The following is a 13,800-nucleotide window of genomic DNA, read 5'->3' on the forward strand; positions in this document are numbered from 1 at the left end:
CTTACAAGCAGAAGGAAGCATGCTGAAATTGAAGTAATAGCCTTCATGTGTAAACTTGTGCATGTCAGTGGAAGTCAGCGGTGCCATCTGCTGCTTGTTTTGTAAACTACAAATAGTATAAAACTCACCAGTCTCAAACTCCAGCTGAGACTCCTGTCTGAACTGGCCCTGAGTGAAGGAGTAGCCATTCTTGGCTTCTCCGCTCTGCAGCACAGTGGTCCAGTAGATGGGAGCAAACACAGACACCAGCACCCGCAGCAAGGGACCTACAATAAAACAGCACCAACTTTTTTTGGGGCCTTCTACAGCACCGTAGATATACAGTACAGTCTAAACAACAGGAGGATTAGATCCCCAAAATATGCTCTAACTCCTTTTGTAAAATTTAATACCTAAAATCTGTTCACATTTCCTATGTCGAAAAGTAATTTAATAAAAGAAAGTAAAAGCAGAAACAAAACCAAAATCTACTTTCTCTCTGACTGAAAATGTACAATGAAAGATATCAACCCAGGGGATATACTGTGTGATCACTTACCCACACTGGGAGGGATGTTGTCCAGGCGTGCCTGCAGAGTGCTGCTCCCCTCTTCTTCATTGTCTGTAATGTTGGCCTCGAGGAAGGACACTCCAAACTCCCTCTCGTTCACCATGCCTATCAGGCTGCCTCTGGTCTTGCGAGGAGTCTCTCCTTTCATCATCAAACACACCAAGAAGAGAAGTAGTGAGTTTACATGCACTTGAGTAATCTGTAATCATTTATAACAGTCTTCAATTTCAGATTCTGAATGATACATGTGTATTAAAACCACATCTCTTTACAAATACATAGGGAAATGTCCTTTTGGTGTGTGTATGCTGTATGTAAAGGTAACCTTCATAATATTCTGTTTATTCATACACATAAGAACATACAGTGCAATAATGCATAGGCACTGATATAGACTGAGATTATGCTGGTTTTATGTTATAAAGCACTGAAGCGATGGCATTGAAAATGAATATAATAAAATGAAGTGTAGGAAAACAAACTAACGAACTAAAAAATGAATTCACACCTGGACAGAGACCAGCATGACATTTCCTAGAGTCGATACTGGGGCCGCTGCATGACCGGCCACCATTTGCTGGTTCTGGGTTGTTGCATAATCTGATTCGTTCTTGGAAACCTTGTCCACAGGTGCTACTACATGGACTCCACTCCTGCCAGTTAGAGTAGCCTCCATTGACTGTGTGAGAAGAGGATGAGAAGACAGTTGAGTAATGATTCAGACTCTGTGAGGGGCACTGGCTTGTGTGTGCTTTTTAAATTCATGTTCATGTTCATGTTACACTATTTGCAATTATAAGCACAGAACTCACTCTGAACCTTGAGAGTAATGGCCCTCTCAGCTGTTCCAGCTTCACTCTCAGCCACACACTGATACTCTCCTTCATCTGCAGCCTGTCGATCAAACGGGTAAAGGAGAGTTTGGTTTAATTGTCACTCTGAAGAACAGTTATCCTCTGATAGAGCCACAAAGCCCTGGGACAAAACTCTCTTAGATCACCTATAGTCTTATGGTAAAAGAAAGTTGACATTATAGCAAAAAATCTGACATTTTCTGCTGGGCAGTTGAGACTTGATTTCAGTGTGTCATAATAGATATTATTGGACCGGGGAGAGGAAATTTCACATTAGAGTGCTCTGTGGGAAGGACAGTCATCTGTCTGTGAGAAAGTCTCAGCTGCAGGCTGTGCAATTACAGCAGCAGTTAGAGACCTAACAAGGTTACAGGCTAAGGAAAGAGGGGCAGAGTCTGGGAACATCAAGCTTTCTGTTCATCTCCTCCCTCTGTTGCTAATGCTGTTAGCCTCTCTGACTGAACTGAATCTGATTTAGGTGGAAGTAGGACGCTGCAGGACAGTCACACACTGTTCCTTCACCCAAGGGGACTGCAGATGAAGCTTGGATAGGTTGAATACTGCTCCATTGTTCTCCGAGACATAAAACATTTATTGATGCAAGTAGTGTGCTCAGGGGGGGTTAATCATTCAAACTTGAGTGACTTGGTTTAACAAAACTTCTCTAAAGAGGTCTGCTGTAAAATATAAGAAGGAAAAGGAGCAAAGTAAACTTTGTATTTACAGTGATGCTGTAAATGACCAAGGACCCGTTGTGAAGTGCTTGCATTCGGAGGGAGCGGTGCAAGGGTTTTCCATCCCGGAGCCAGCGGAGGACCGGGCTGGGGTCTCCTTGGACTGGACAGTCGAGGATGGCCGAGCCACCGTGGATAACTGTCTGAGACATGTGGGCTTCACCCTTCAACACCGGAGGCTCTGCAGACAGAGAGCACATGTTTATAAGTATGACATGTATTAAAATTGATATTATCTGTTGAAAGTCCAACTGGTAGCTCTGACTAATCCTTGACAAAAACCTCACCTCTGATGCGGACAAATGAGAGAGCTCGGATAGAGCCAACGCTGTTTTCTGCTATGCACACGTACGTCCCAGCATCACTCACAGTCACATTGTCAATGATGATGGCGCTCCTGCCAGCCTCGTCCACAGTGGCACCTGGAACATTTTTAATCAGTAGTGTCAGATGGATCTGGGCATAACATGGTTGATGTTGACATTTGAACGCAGTGGAAATACTACAATTTCACCCCTCAGTACTGAATTAGATTAAGTGTCACAACACCAAGCTGTGTGAATATGAAAAAGTTTGAATAATGTATAAGTAAAAGAAGTAATGCAGCTGGTGTTGTGTAGCCCTCTAAGTGAGAAAATGGAAAACAATACCTGCATAGGGACTGTTGTTGACAGTCCAGGAGATGGCAGGAGAAGGTGTCCCCTGAGCATGACAGGACAAAGCCAGACTCTGTCCTTTGTTCAGGGTTACATCACCTGGCAGCTCCTTGAAGGCAGGCCTCATGTTGATGGACAGGCGGATGTCTCGCCTCTCAGAGCCTGCTACGTTGGTGGCCACACATGTGAACACACCAGCATCCCCTGGCTGTGTGAAGAAAGCAGTCAATACTGATTCTTGTACCCAGACTCGGGAGGGAGACGTAGTTTATAATGCAGTGAAGAATATGAATTTTACCTCAGCTCGCTCAATTATCAGCTCTCCTGATCGCAGGACAGTGAATTTGCCAGGAAGGTTGGCCACTGTGGCACCATCCTTCTCCCATGATACTCTGGGTTCAGGTGAACCCTGAGCAGCACATGGCAGCAGCGCCTGGAATCCCTGAATGACTGAGAGTTCTGTCTGCGCAGGAGGAATCATGGGCGGGACTGTAATGCAATAACATCGTTAGTTTATAAATATAACTTTTAAACATGTTAAAGTCTAAATAATCATAAAGTCTTCACTCACCTTGAATAACCAGCCTCATGTCCTGGCTGGCTCTGCCGGCGAGGTTTTTGGCAGTACATGTGTAAAGGCCTGCGTCACTGCGCTGGGTTGAAGTAATTGCCAGAGTTCCATTGGCAAAGATACGTATATGAGCGCTGTCGACCACAGGCCTCCTCTCTTTGTGCCAGGTAACTTCAGGTTGAGGCTGCCCATCAGCTACACACTCCAGACTGACTGACTGGCCAAGCACTGCAGTGTACTCCACACGAGGCGCACTCAGCACCGGTGGAACTGGAGAGACATGGGGTGACAGTTATTTACTCAGTTATGAATGCCAAAAACTGCTTTTGGGGAATTAGGAGCAACCAGTTTATATCAGTATGGAATAAGGGCTTTTGTTTCTTTGCATATGTCACTGTGACACTGTACAGTTTCATCAAGAGAAATAAACATGGGGAAACCACCACTTTACCTTGAAGGACTAGTTTGGTCCTGCCCACAGCTACACCAGCGTCATTCTTTGCCAGACACTGGTAGGTCCCCGCATCACCCAGCGTGACACGAGAGAACTTCAGGGCTCCATTTGAGAGCACAGCCAGTCTGTGACCTGTGATCAAATATAAAATCACAGTCACATGTGTAGGACAGTCAGTATTTATAGCGAGTGTTCAAAGTTGTGCTAATATTCTATACATAAATACCTGCTGCTATGGGAACTCCCTCTCTTTGCCAGGTGATGGATGGTCTAGGGAGGCCTTGAACCTCACAGGGTAGAATGGTCCCATGATGCAACACCACCTGTACTTCCTCTGCCATCGGTCTGATCTCTGGAGGCTCTAAGTGCATAGAAGAACAAATACATTGTCAAATGGGATTATATGTTTTATCATGAGCATTCTAGCACATTACATTTGCAGAGTGACCTGCAGCCAGTCTGTGAGAGCCAACCTTGCACTGTGAGAGAGATATGTTTGTGAGCCACTCCAGCTGGGTTGCGGGCTGAGCATGTGTACCTGCCAGCATGACTTGGCACAGCAGCCGTGATCTCCAACACTCCTGCATAGAAAATGAGTAGAGATTAATAGTTAAATGTCACATCTGATGAGAAAAAAAAATATGATGCTTGCCATGTGGCATTATTGTTTGAGTAGACCACAGTGTATAAAATCACTGCGTTTACTCAGACATTTTGTCTTACCAGTGGGAAGGACACGATAACTTCCTCCTCTGGCGCCCAGTTTGGCACCACCCTTTGTCCAGGTGATGGTGGGCTGAGGACGTCCTTGTACATGACAAGGCAACACCACAGGAGACATCTTCACGGCTGTAACTGTTGTGGCATCGTCTTCAATAGATGGTGGGACTAAAAAAGAAAATAGAAAATGCATCAGTTCAATCATCTGAATTGCCTTTCTACACAACACAAAAAAACCTCCAAATGAATACCTTGCACGATGACCTCGATGACCCTGCGCTCTTCTCCTACATCATTGACGGCAGTGCACTCAAAGTAACCTTCATCCTCACTGGATGGGGACAAAAGAACCAGGGACCCTGAGGGCAGTATCCTGGACACAAAAACAAAACAAAAGTGCACCAGTTTTTATGTTTTTTTACAGCTGTGAGAGTGAATCATACATGTTGTGTATTCAAAGGGAGTCCAGCCGTAGTCTTTACCTGTATGCTCCAGGCAGCTGACTGATATCAAGAGGAGTGCCGTTCCTCTTCCAGGACACTTTAGGTGGGGGTATACCTGTAGTCTCACAGCTCAGCACTGCTCTAATCCCTGCACTTACTGTCACATTGAATGGACCCGGACTGATTGAAGGACCCACTAATAAGAGACAGGACAGCTTCAGTTACAGTGATTGTATATTTAAGCACAAGTTATGCTAAAATCAAAGAACTGCCAACACTCAAAATCACAGAGAAAACACCACAGAGACATAAAATAACTTCTGTATTTTCCTTTGCTATATTTACCAAACACCCGCAGATCCATTCTCCGGTGATCTGAGCCAGCCTGATTGGACACGGTGCAGTAGTATCGACCAGCATCACTCAACTGAACCCCATGTATATGCAAGGAGCCCTCTGATAACATGTACCTGAAACAAATAGACGATTAAAAGATGGATGAATGGATAGAGACAACAAAGTGTGCATCTGTGTCTGTTTGAGTAGTAGTATTACAGATACAGTCAGGTTGCCCTTGTTGTTATCTTAGGACGTACTTATTGTTATCCTGAGACACGGGGAAGCCATCTTTTCTCCACATGACTGTAGGTGAAGAGTCACCTTCAACTTCACAAGGTAAAACTGCCTCCTGGCCCACGTGGGCAGTCACCAATGAACCGCTCTCCTTTATCACTGGTGGTACTAGAGAAGTAAAAAGTGACATATCCATGTAGATTGGACTTGGGTTGAGCAAGTAAAACAATTTTGAATTGATTACTGACGAGTACACTTACAAAGAATCTCCACTGTGAAAAAGAGACTGGTACTTCCAGCCATGTTGGTGACCACACAGCTGTACTGGCCGCTGTCCTCAGGCCTGACTTCCTGTATCTCCAGGTACTGACCCCCCGCCAGCCGCTGGATACGACCCCCCGGCTGAAATAGCAATAGGAGGGTAGGAAAGGAGACAAAGTGCGTGAGTCAGAAGAGATGGCTTTCAGTTCAGCATCTGTTTCGTTTTCCCTGACTCTGTACCTGCAGTTTGGCCTCATTCTTGTACCACTCTATATTGGGAGGGGGGTCACTGTCAGCCAGACACTCCAAGGTCAGATGTCCATTAACTGGCACTGTCAATGTCCTCGCGTCACCAGAGCCAAGCAGGGTCGGGGGCACTGAAACATAACCACTGATTATTAAGTGGTGAATTACAAAAAGATACCAGTGGTAACACACACACACGATTACTATGAGAAAGAATTTCTATATGCCTTAAGTGCTCATTTTAAACAAAGAACTAGATAAAGACATGGAACAGATAAAGTGTAAAAATCATGTTGGCACTAAAAAAGCACATGCTCAGCTTTCCACACAGAACATAAAGGTTAAAAAGAACAGTGTGCTGTAAGATTCACACAGTGTTATGAGTCAGCTGAGCTGGGTGTGCCACAGCAGAGGAGGATAACACACATAACAATGCACACAATATAAATGTGCCACATGAAAACCAGACCAAGTCTGTTTTCGCTTTATTGCAAACACAGATTTTAAACTCCTGAAAGTACAGTACATATCAAGCCCTAGGTGCAAGGAGAGGAGGAAGTTAAAGGGGGGGGGGCTTGGAACAACACACAAGAACAGCTTCTGTCACCTTGGACTCGGACCCAGTGGTTTTTTCCATCCTCTCCAGCCGGGCTGCTGGCCAAGCAGGTGTACAGACCTGCATCCTCGACCTTTAAAGAGACGGCATTAATCAGTTTAAGTGGCTCTTACATTACAATGCTGTATTTGCCCGGAATGATGCTGTTAAAACTTCCAACTTTTTGAATGATTGTGCTTTTTTACATCTTTTGTAATATTATCAGATATTGTCAGACTATAATTTACCTGAATTTTGCTGATCCTGACAAAGTGTCCATCCTGCTGAACAATGTCAGTCCCTTCTAATGGGCGACCATCTTTGAGCCAGCTGAGGGTGGGAGGTGGGACTCCCACAGCGGAGCACTCCAGCTCCAGTGGACTGTTCGCTGCTATGGTCAGCTCCTCTGGAGAGCTGGAGCTGGATATCTTTGGGGGCTCTGGATTAGAAAGTAGAAAGTTTTGGATCAGTTGCTCAAGGAGTTTTCACTATGACTTAAAACTTACAACAACTTTAAATACATTAAATAAAGGTTTTAAAGAGATAGTTTAAATATATGAAGTTATGGGATTACCGAGCACGGTGAGGTTAAAGCTCTTTGTGCTGCTTCCAGCCTGGTTACTGGCCACACAGCTGTAGAGGCCTGCATCTGAAGGAGCCACGTCAGGCAGCTGCAGCCGCGTCTCCTGTCCGTCCAGCAGCAGGTTACGGTGAAGGGACAGCGGCTGGCTGTCCTTCATCCATGTTAGTGTGGGTGGGGGAACACCACGTGCCTCACAGGTTAACGTTACCAAGGATCCCTGGACTACTGTAACTGGCTCCACTGGTTCAACATGATCCACACCTGGGGGCACTGGGGATCATACAAACACACATCTGTAGAAAACCCTCAGATCCAAAATGCTACACACAGTATCGGCTCCAGGGAAAACCAGAAGGCGGTATGTTATGACTGTACCTTGGACCTGGACGTCATAGCTGAGCTCAGCAAGACCAGCTCGACTGCGAGCCGCACACGTGTAAACTCCAGAGTCAGACAGCTGCACAGGAGAAATCCTTTTTCATAAAGAAAGAGAACATTTAACATTTAATCACCTCACCTGTAAACATGTGAGCTCTTCACAAAATAAGCATGTCTGTAGTCAGCTTTCTCTCTCTAAACTGACCTCAGCACAGAGTCACCAGAGAGGAGGCGAGCGCGGGGAGAGAGGAGCAGTGGACGTCCGTTCTTCAGCCAGCTGATCTGAGGTGGAGGGTTTCCTGCTGCCTGACACTCCAGAGTCACAGCGCTGTCCTGTGTCACCTGCACTTCCCTGGGGACAGTGGTCTCACCAGAGATAGATGGCGGCACTGTGAGAAATCAAACTGATTTATAGAAAATCCCTCAGAAAGTTGAGCGCTAACGCACCTGCACAATTGAAATGATCGAACTGACCGAGTACAAAGAGGGTGTAGAATTTGCTCTCCTGTCCCACCGGGCTGACGGCCAAACAGGTGTATGTCCCAGAATCTTCAGAACTCAGCCTCAGTAATGTTAGCGTGCTGCCATCAGGGGTCACACTGCCAGGTTACAAAGACACTTTATGTTTTCACATTAACACCATGTATTACTTAATCCATTTTTCCATCTTTCATGTCCCAACCAGCATCAATTATTTGTTCACTGCACTTCTGAACCTCAGAATTACTTTCCCATCATTATTATCATCATCGTCCCACGATTTTCTCACAGTCATGCGAACACACAAACCAACACACACACACACACACACACACGCACACGCACAGACACACACACACACAGACATTTGTTTTCTCTGGCTGATGTGGCTGTGATGACCATTTAAGCTGCTGAACAGCTGTAAAACAGCTGCTCTTACTGTTCCCAATGATGAAATTAGGCCAGGGACTATAAACGACTCCATTTGTCTGTCCACACATCCTTTTGTCATGCACATTATCTTTGACGATGATGATTAATATTGTAATTTCCCAAACCTTTAGGGAAGGGTGTTGATCGATTCTCCTGCTGCTTATAAAACAAATTCAACAGCTTTGACTGAACAAAAGGTGCTGCAGAAAAATTGTCATTACTCTTAATTCGCATTAATTGTGTGTGCATGTAAAGCGCTGGCAGTAACTGTGAATGATTTACGCGATGTGACGAGTGTCTGATCCCTCTAAAGTCACTCCATCTTTCAGCCAGCTGAGGTGGGGTGTGGGGTTTCCAGTTGCTCGGCACTCCAGGGTCAGCTCCTCTCCCACGGGCGCACTCACTTCAGAGGGGTGGTCAGAGTCCAGGATGGTGGGTGATACTGATTAGGATAAGGATTACACTTTAATACCACTGAAAAACTTTTCCTTACATAAATGATATGTACAGTTTTCAAGGATGAGTGGATCTCATCTTGCTCAAATTGCGAACTCTTTACCCTGCACTGTGAGGGTGTAGTCTTTCTGTGTTTGGCCCTCACTGTTCTTGGCCACACAGGTGTAAGTTCCAGCATGAGACAGAGTGAGAGGCCCCAGTTCCAGTCGGTTCCCTCGAATGGACCACTGCCACTGCAGACTGCTCTCTGCACAGCAAACACATTCACGTACACGAGCTGTCATGCATGGCAAATCCATACCATTACGATCACCCCTGTCATTGCCCTATCCTTACCAATAGGGGTTCCATCTTTGAGCCAGGTGATGCTGGGGACAGGGACCCCTGTGGCCTCACACAGCAGACCCACATGCGAGCCTAGCGTGTAGTTTAGGGACTCCCGGAGAGGCCCGGCAAGGTCAGGTGGAACTGTGGAAATATATTTGTAGAATATAACCACTCCCAGTTGTTTTAAGTGTTAATTTGAGAATTGAGCAGAGGTATTCTCACCATGAACTGCCAGTCTGAATGTCCTGTCCACCTGACCAGCCACATTAGACACTTTGCAAGTGTAAGTGCCACCATCTGCCATCTAGGAACCAAAAAAGAAGGTCATTGTGGGGAGGGAGGCTTGTGAGCACAGGCAAAGAAAGGACAAGGCTCTCTCCTGCTATGCTTGCTGGTGCATGTGTTCTAATTCAGGCAAATTAACTTAGAACAGAGTTCAAATGCACCCGGTCAAAGAGAGGGCGAGTGCTGCATCTTGTCACACATGCAGCAATATCTCTTGCTTTCCTAGTCTGTGTATTTTATAGAATGAATGTCTGAAAGTTAACCCTTTAAACTACACCTTAGCTCTTGGTAGCTCTACTTCAGGTGTGTCTTCACACTACTTTGTCAATTATAAATTCTTTGAAAGCTCTAAGTCTCCTGATTCTGTCTGTGCAAGGCCTTTTATTCCATTTTTATGCCAAATAAAGGCGAGGGAAAATGTTTCTGGCTCTTTAACTTCAGTATCTCTTATACTCAATTCTTTCACTTTTTACCTTTCAAGTGAGACCAAGGTTGACAGGTTTTATTTCAGGCACATTATTTTCAGGTTTTTGCACCAAAATGGGAGTGTCTTGTAACAGGTTAAATATGTGTACTTCTAATCATTTAATATGTTAGCATGTAAAGGCTGGAAATCAAGTGGGACCCCTCTCAAAAGCTCCACAGAGAGAAAAACATTTTTCCCGACCTGAACTCCTATGATCTCCAGCTGGTGACGATCCATCTTCAGTCCATTCCCTGCGGCCAACTGCAGCCCATTCTTATACCATGTGACCTCAGGCTCGGGAACACCGTGGGCTTCACATCTCAGGGTGACCGAGGAGCCAACCTGAGGGGTAACTGAGTCTGACTCATCAACAAGATGGGGCTTCAGGGTGGGCAGGACTGTTGGTTTGCACGTACAGAGAGCACATGATCTCAGTTTAAATCATTCAGAATTGGTATGATTCACATCTGAACTATTCATGGTCACAGCTGGCTTGAGGTAAACAGATCTTTTGCCTAAACAATCTTTTAAGATTTTTTCATCTGTATATACATATGTAGATGAATTATGCAGATGTGTCACCGTATGTTTGTTTACCATAAACACTGAGGAGAATAGTCTTCTGGTCCTGGCCTGCTGAGTTGGTGGCTGTGCACACATACTGGCCTGCATCTTCCAGCCTTGCCCGGGACAACTGTAGCATCTGCCCGCCTGTAAACAGTATATAAAGAATGATGTGAAATGTAATATCTGTGCCAGAATTAGATTCACACAAAGGAAATGCTCCTGACATAAGATTTATCTGGGATTTGCGGGTGGCTGAGAGCTGACCTGGCAGAATGTTAATGCCTGTGCTGAACGAGTGGACCTGCCCGTCTCTGGTCCAGGTGATGTCTGGAGGAGGGTACGCTTGGACGTCACACAGCAACGACACCATGTGGCCCTCGATCACACTAACCTCCTCTTCCTTGCTGCCAATTATTCTCGGGGGCACTGGAAGAGAATACAACAGTTGGGTTGTACATGTCGAGGGCATGAGTCAGCACGTCTGCTGCTATGAAAGAACATCCAATAGTAATAATAATAATAATGAAAGAACAAAAATTATTATTTTATTGGTGCTTGTGAATACTTGGGAGGTTGAATATACAGTGTTTTGAGTTTTGAACTTTTCTTACCTTGCACTGTCAGACTGAACAGCTTCTCAACTGTTCCAACCTTGTTCTCAGCCACACACAAATAACCAGCCATGTCGGAAACCTGGACGCTGAGGAGCTGAAAGATGGGATCCAAGTGTTATTCTTCAATATGACATGTCACAGTGGGATCTGTTTACACACTGGTATTTGTTTACAATTCAACAGACTAACCTGGAGTTGAGTCCCATCCTTGCTGATGTGGTGCTGTGAGTCTGTGTGTACCGGCTGCCCATCTCTTAGCCAGGAGATGACTGGAGCAGGGTGTCCGGTCACGTCACAGTGGAGGACCACAGTGCTGTTGACCACAGCTCCCATTTCCTCCATAAACTCCTCAGATGCTCCCATAATCACAGGAGGGACTGAGGAGGAGAAAGAAAACAGACTTCCTCAGAAATGACGTTCATTTCCACCTGTTTTCATTTCAATTACAAAGAAAATGTGCATGTACTAGTTACCCAGAATCTCCAGTTCAAAGTGCATGTGGTCCTCTCCTGCCTCATTGACAGCCTGACATGTGTACTTTCCAGCATCTTCTTTCTGCACTCGGGCGATTTGTAGAACCTGTCCACCTGAGAAGACAAATCCACACGTAAAACAGCAGATTTATGTGAAGCCTCAGTCATACATAACAGCCACATTACAGGTTTTAACACAGGAAAGAGTTTCCCCTGACCTGGAAGTAGCTCCACCCCATCTGCAGAGGTGAGTTTTCTTCCGTCTTTGTACCAGCTGAGCTTTGGTGGGGGGATGGCATTACTCTCACAGGACAGGCTGATTGGATGGCCCAGGACCACCTCCCGCTTCTCGACCATGTCCTCATTGTTACTGTCACCCTCGTGTCCCAGACCCCAGGCTGCTTCTCTGTTAGTCACCCTGTGGAAGACTGGAGGGACTGGCGAGACAATAGCATGTTTGAGTGAGACTTCTTTCATTTTAAATTCAGATCAACATCAACATCAGATCAAAAAGCGACTGAAGTACAAAGTACGATTTCCCCAACCCCTGATACTGAAGATAAATACACAGATTTAACCGAACTCACCCTGAATGGTGACATGAAAGTCTCTCTTGTCCTCTCCTGCAGAGTTGGTGACGACACAGGTGTACTGGCCCTCATGGGACAGCATGGCGTTGTCTATGTGGAGGAAATAGCCACTCTCCTGAATGCCAGTATGGAAGTTTCCAGTCAGCAACTAAAGACGGAGAAAACACATCAGAGGGTACAATTTTAGCTGAAATATGGCTCTTAGCAGAGAGAGGCATTCATTAACATTTCCCTGCCTTACTTCAAAAATCAGTATAGGTCTGACAATTCCCAGCCTGTACTGTGTTTTAGAAGAACATTAAAACAATAAAACAATACCTCCATTTAGACAAAAATCTAATCTTACATGAATTCACCTAATCAGCATTTTCTGTTGCTCATTATTGTAGGCACGCACGCATACTGATCAGAGAAAAATCAAGGTGTCTGGGTTAATACTGTAGCTGAAGCACAAAGAAGAAATAACAGGCAGCAGTATTATTAAAGAATTTTACATCATAATGTTTAATCACTTCTTCTACATCTCTGCTATAATTAAATAGCTTACTCATCGCACAGAGTCTGGAGAGAGGAGGTGGTTTGTGCAAGAGGATGTTCTGTTGAGCTTGTTGTAATTTGTTGTAGTTGCCAGTAGAGGCTGATAGAGGGTAGAACTTGCTCCATTAAAATCACCTTAAAATCACGTGAATGCGGTTTTTTAGAGATGCAGAGCCTGTTAGGATGACACACCAACCTGTCCGTCTTTGAACCAATTAACATTGGGCTCAGGGAAACCTTTGGCCAGGCAGGAGAGAGTTAAACTCCCATTGATCCGCACTTTCTCCTCCTGACCACCAAATGTCAAAGATGTAGAGTCACCCTCTATCTGTGGTGGGACTGATGAGAAGAGAAAAAAAACAAAAAAACAGAAGGACATTAAAAGCTCTGTCTGAGCCAGTTTAATTTGTGAGTGGTGTAGATGTGTCTTACCCAGAACACTGAGAGAGTAGTGCTTGATGGCGGTGCCAGCTGGATTTGTGGCCCTGCAGGTGTAGAGGCCGGTGCTGTCTCCCCGTGCTGAGCCCAGTCGCAGGGCCTGTCCACCGCGGGTGTATGTCAGCTGGGGACTGGACACTATGGGCTGGTTGTCCTTTAGCCAGGTGATACTGGGTGTGGGTGAGCCCTCAACGTCACAGGGGAGGACTGTGGGGAAACCCAGCACCACTGACACCTCTGAGGTCTCACTGGGGCCCTTGATGGTGGGGGGAGCTGGAGAGAAACACCAACAATACATTTATTTTTTAACAGCCAGTATGGTTTTTACTGGCCCGTAGCACAGAATGAATAGATCCACAGAGGACTGACCCATTTTGTGCAGGAGACCCTCTAAAACAGAAATGCAGTGTGCAATAGTTTGGGTAATTAGAGCACATGCTCTTTAGGTGACACAGAAATCTCCACACCCCTGCACAAAGGGAATTCAATATGTGCTCTAGGCGAGGCAGTGTGGTGT

At 45.4% G+C, this 13,800-nt stretch overlaps 1 protein-coding gene across 1 annotated transcript in view; it reads right to left on the bottom strand.

Moving 5' to 3' along the window:
* LOC111227312 (hemicentin-1-like) overlaps positions 1-13,800 on the bottom strand; it is a 43,915-nt gene that overhangs the window by 4,092 nt on the left and 26,023 nt on the right. The window contains exons 32-70 of the mRNA XM_022752749.1: positions 13,278-13,556; positions 13,042-13,184; positions 12,306-12,456; positions 11,937-12,155; positions 11,719-11,832; positions 11,435-11,622; positions 11,243-11,339; positions 10,896-11,057; positions 10,662-10,775; positions 10,266-10,462; positions 9,536-9,617; positions 9,323-9,454; positions 9,090-9,233; positions 8,813-8,972; positions 8,093-8,217; positions 7,824-8,007; positions 7,616-7,713; positions 7,232-7,510; positions 6,906-7,096; positions 6,670-6,751; positions 6,057-6,193; positions 5,816-5,957; positions 5,579-5,723; positions 5,328-5,452; positions 5,022-5,178; positions 4,791-4,912; positions 4,543-4,707; positions 4,293-4,400; positions 4,046-4,180; positions 3,817-3,951; positions 3,366-3,635; positions 3,093-3,283; positions 2,789-3,002; positions 2,426-2,560; positions 2,129-2,319; positions 1,363-1,444; positions 1,059-1,229; positions 539-691; positions 129-266 (exon numbers count right to left, since the gene is read on the bottom strand). Of these exons, the coding sequence (XP_022608470.1) occupies positions 129-266; positions 539-691; positions 1,059-1,229; positions 1,363-1,444; positions 2,129-2,319; positions 2,426-2,560; positions 2,789-3,002; positions 3,093-3,283; positions 3,366-3,635; positions 3,817-3,951; positions 4,046-4,180; positions 4,293-4,400; positions 4,543-4,707; positions 4,791-4,912; positions 5,022-5,178; positions 5,328-5,452; positions 5,579-5,723; positions 5,816-5,957; positions 6,057-6,193; positions 6,670-6,751; positions 6,906-7,096; positions 7,232-7,510; positions 7,616-7,713; positions 7,824-8,007; positions 8,093-8,217; positions 8,813-8,972; positions 9,090-9,233; positions 9,323-9,454; positions 9,536-9,617; positions 10,266-10,462; positions 10,662-10,775; positions 10,896-11,057; positions 11,243-11,339; positions 11,435-11,622; positions 11,719-11,832; positions 11,937-12,155; positions 12,306-12,456; positions 13,042-13,184; positions 13,278-13,556 (6,057 nt within the window). The remainder of the gene's footprint in view (positions 1-128; positions 267-538; positions 692-1,058; positions 1,230-1,362; positions 1,445-2,128; positions 2,320-2,425; positions 2,561-2,788; positions 3,003-3,092; positions 3,284-3,365; positions 3,636-3,816; positions 3,952-4,045; positions 4,181-4,292; positions 4,401-4,542; positions 4,708-4,790; positions 4,913-5,021; positions 5,179-5,327; positions 5,453-5,578; positions 5,724-5,815; positions 5,958-6,056; positions 6,194-6,669; positions 6,752-6,905; positions 7,097-7,231; positions 7,511-7,615; positions 7,714-7,823; positions 8,008-8,092; positions 8,218-8,812; positions 8,973-9,089; positions 9,234-9,322; positions 9,455-9,535; positions 9,618-10,265; positions 10,463-10,661; positions 10,776-10,895; positions 11,058-11,242; positions 11,340-11,434; positions 11,623-11,718; positions 11,833-11,936; positions 12,156-12,305; positions 12,457-13,041; positions 13,185-13,277; positions 13,557-13,800) is intronic.

Source organism: Seriola dumerili, unplaced genomic scaffold (genome assembly GCF_002260705.1).
Source record: "Seriola dumerili isolate Sdu_G_001 unplaced genomic scaffold, Sdu_1.0 BDQW01000017.1, whole genome shotgun sequence".
In the NCBI taxonomy this organism is placed as follows: domain Eukaryota; kingdom Metazoa; phylum Chordata; class Actinopteri; order Carangiformes; family Carangidae; genus Seriola; species Seriola dumerili.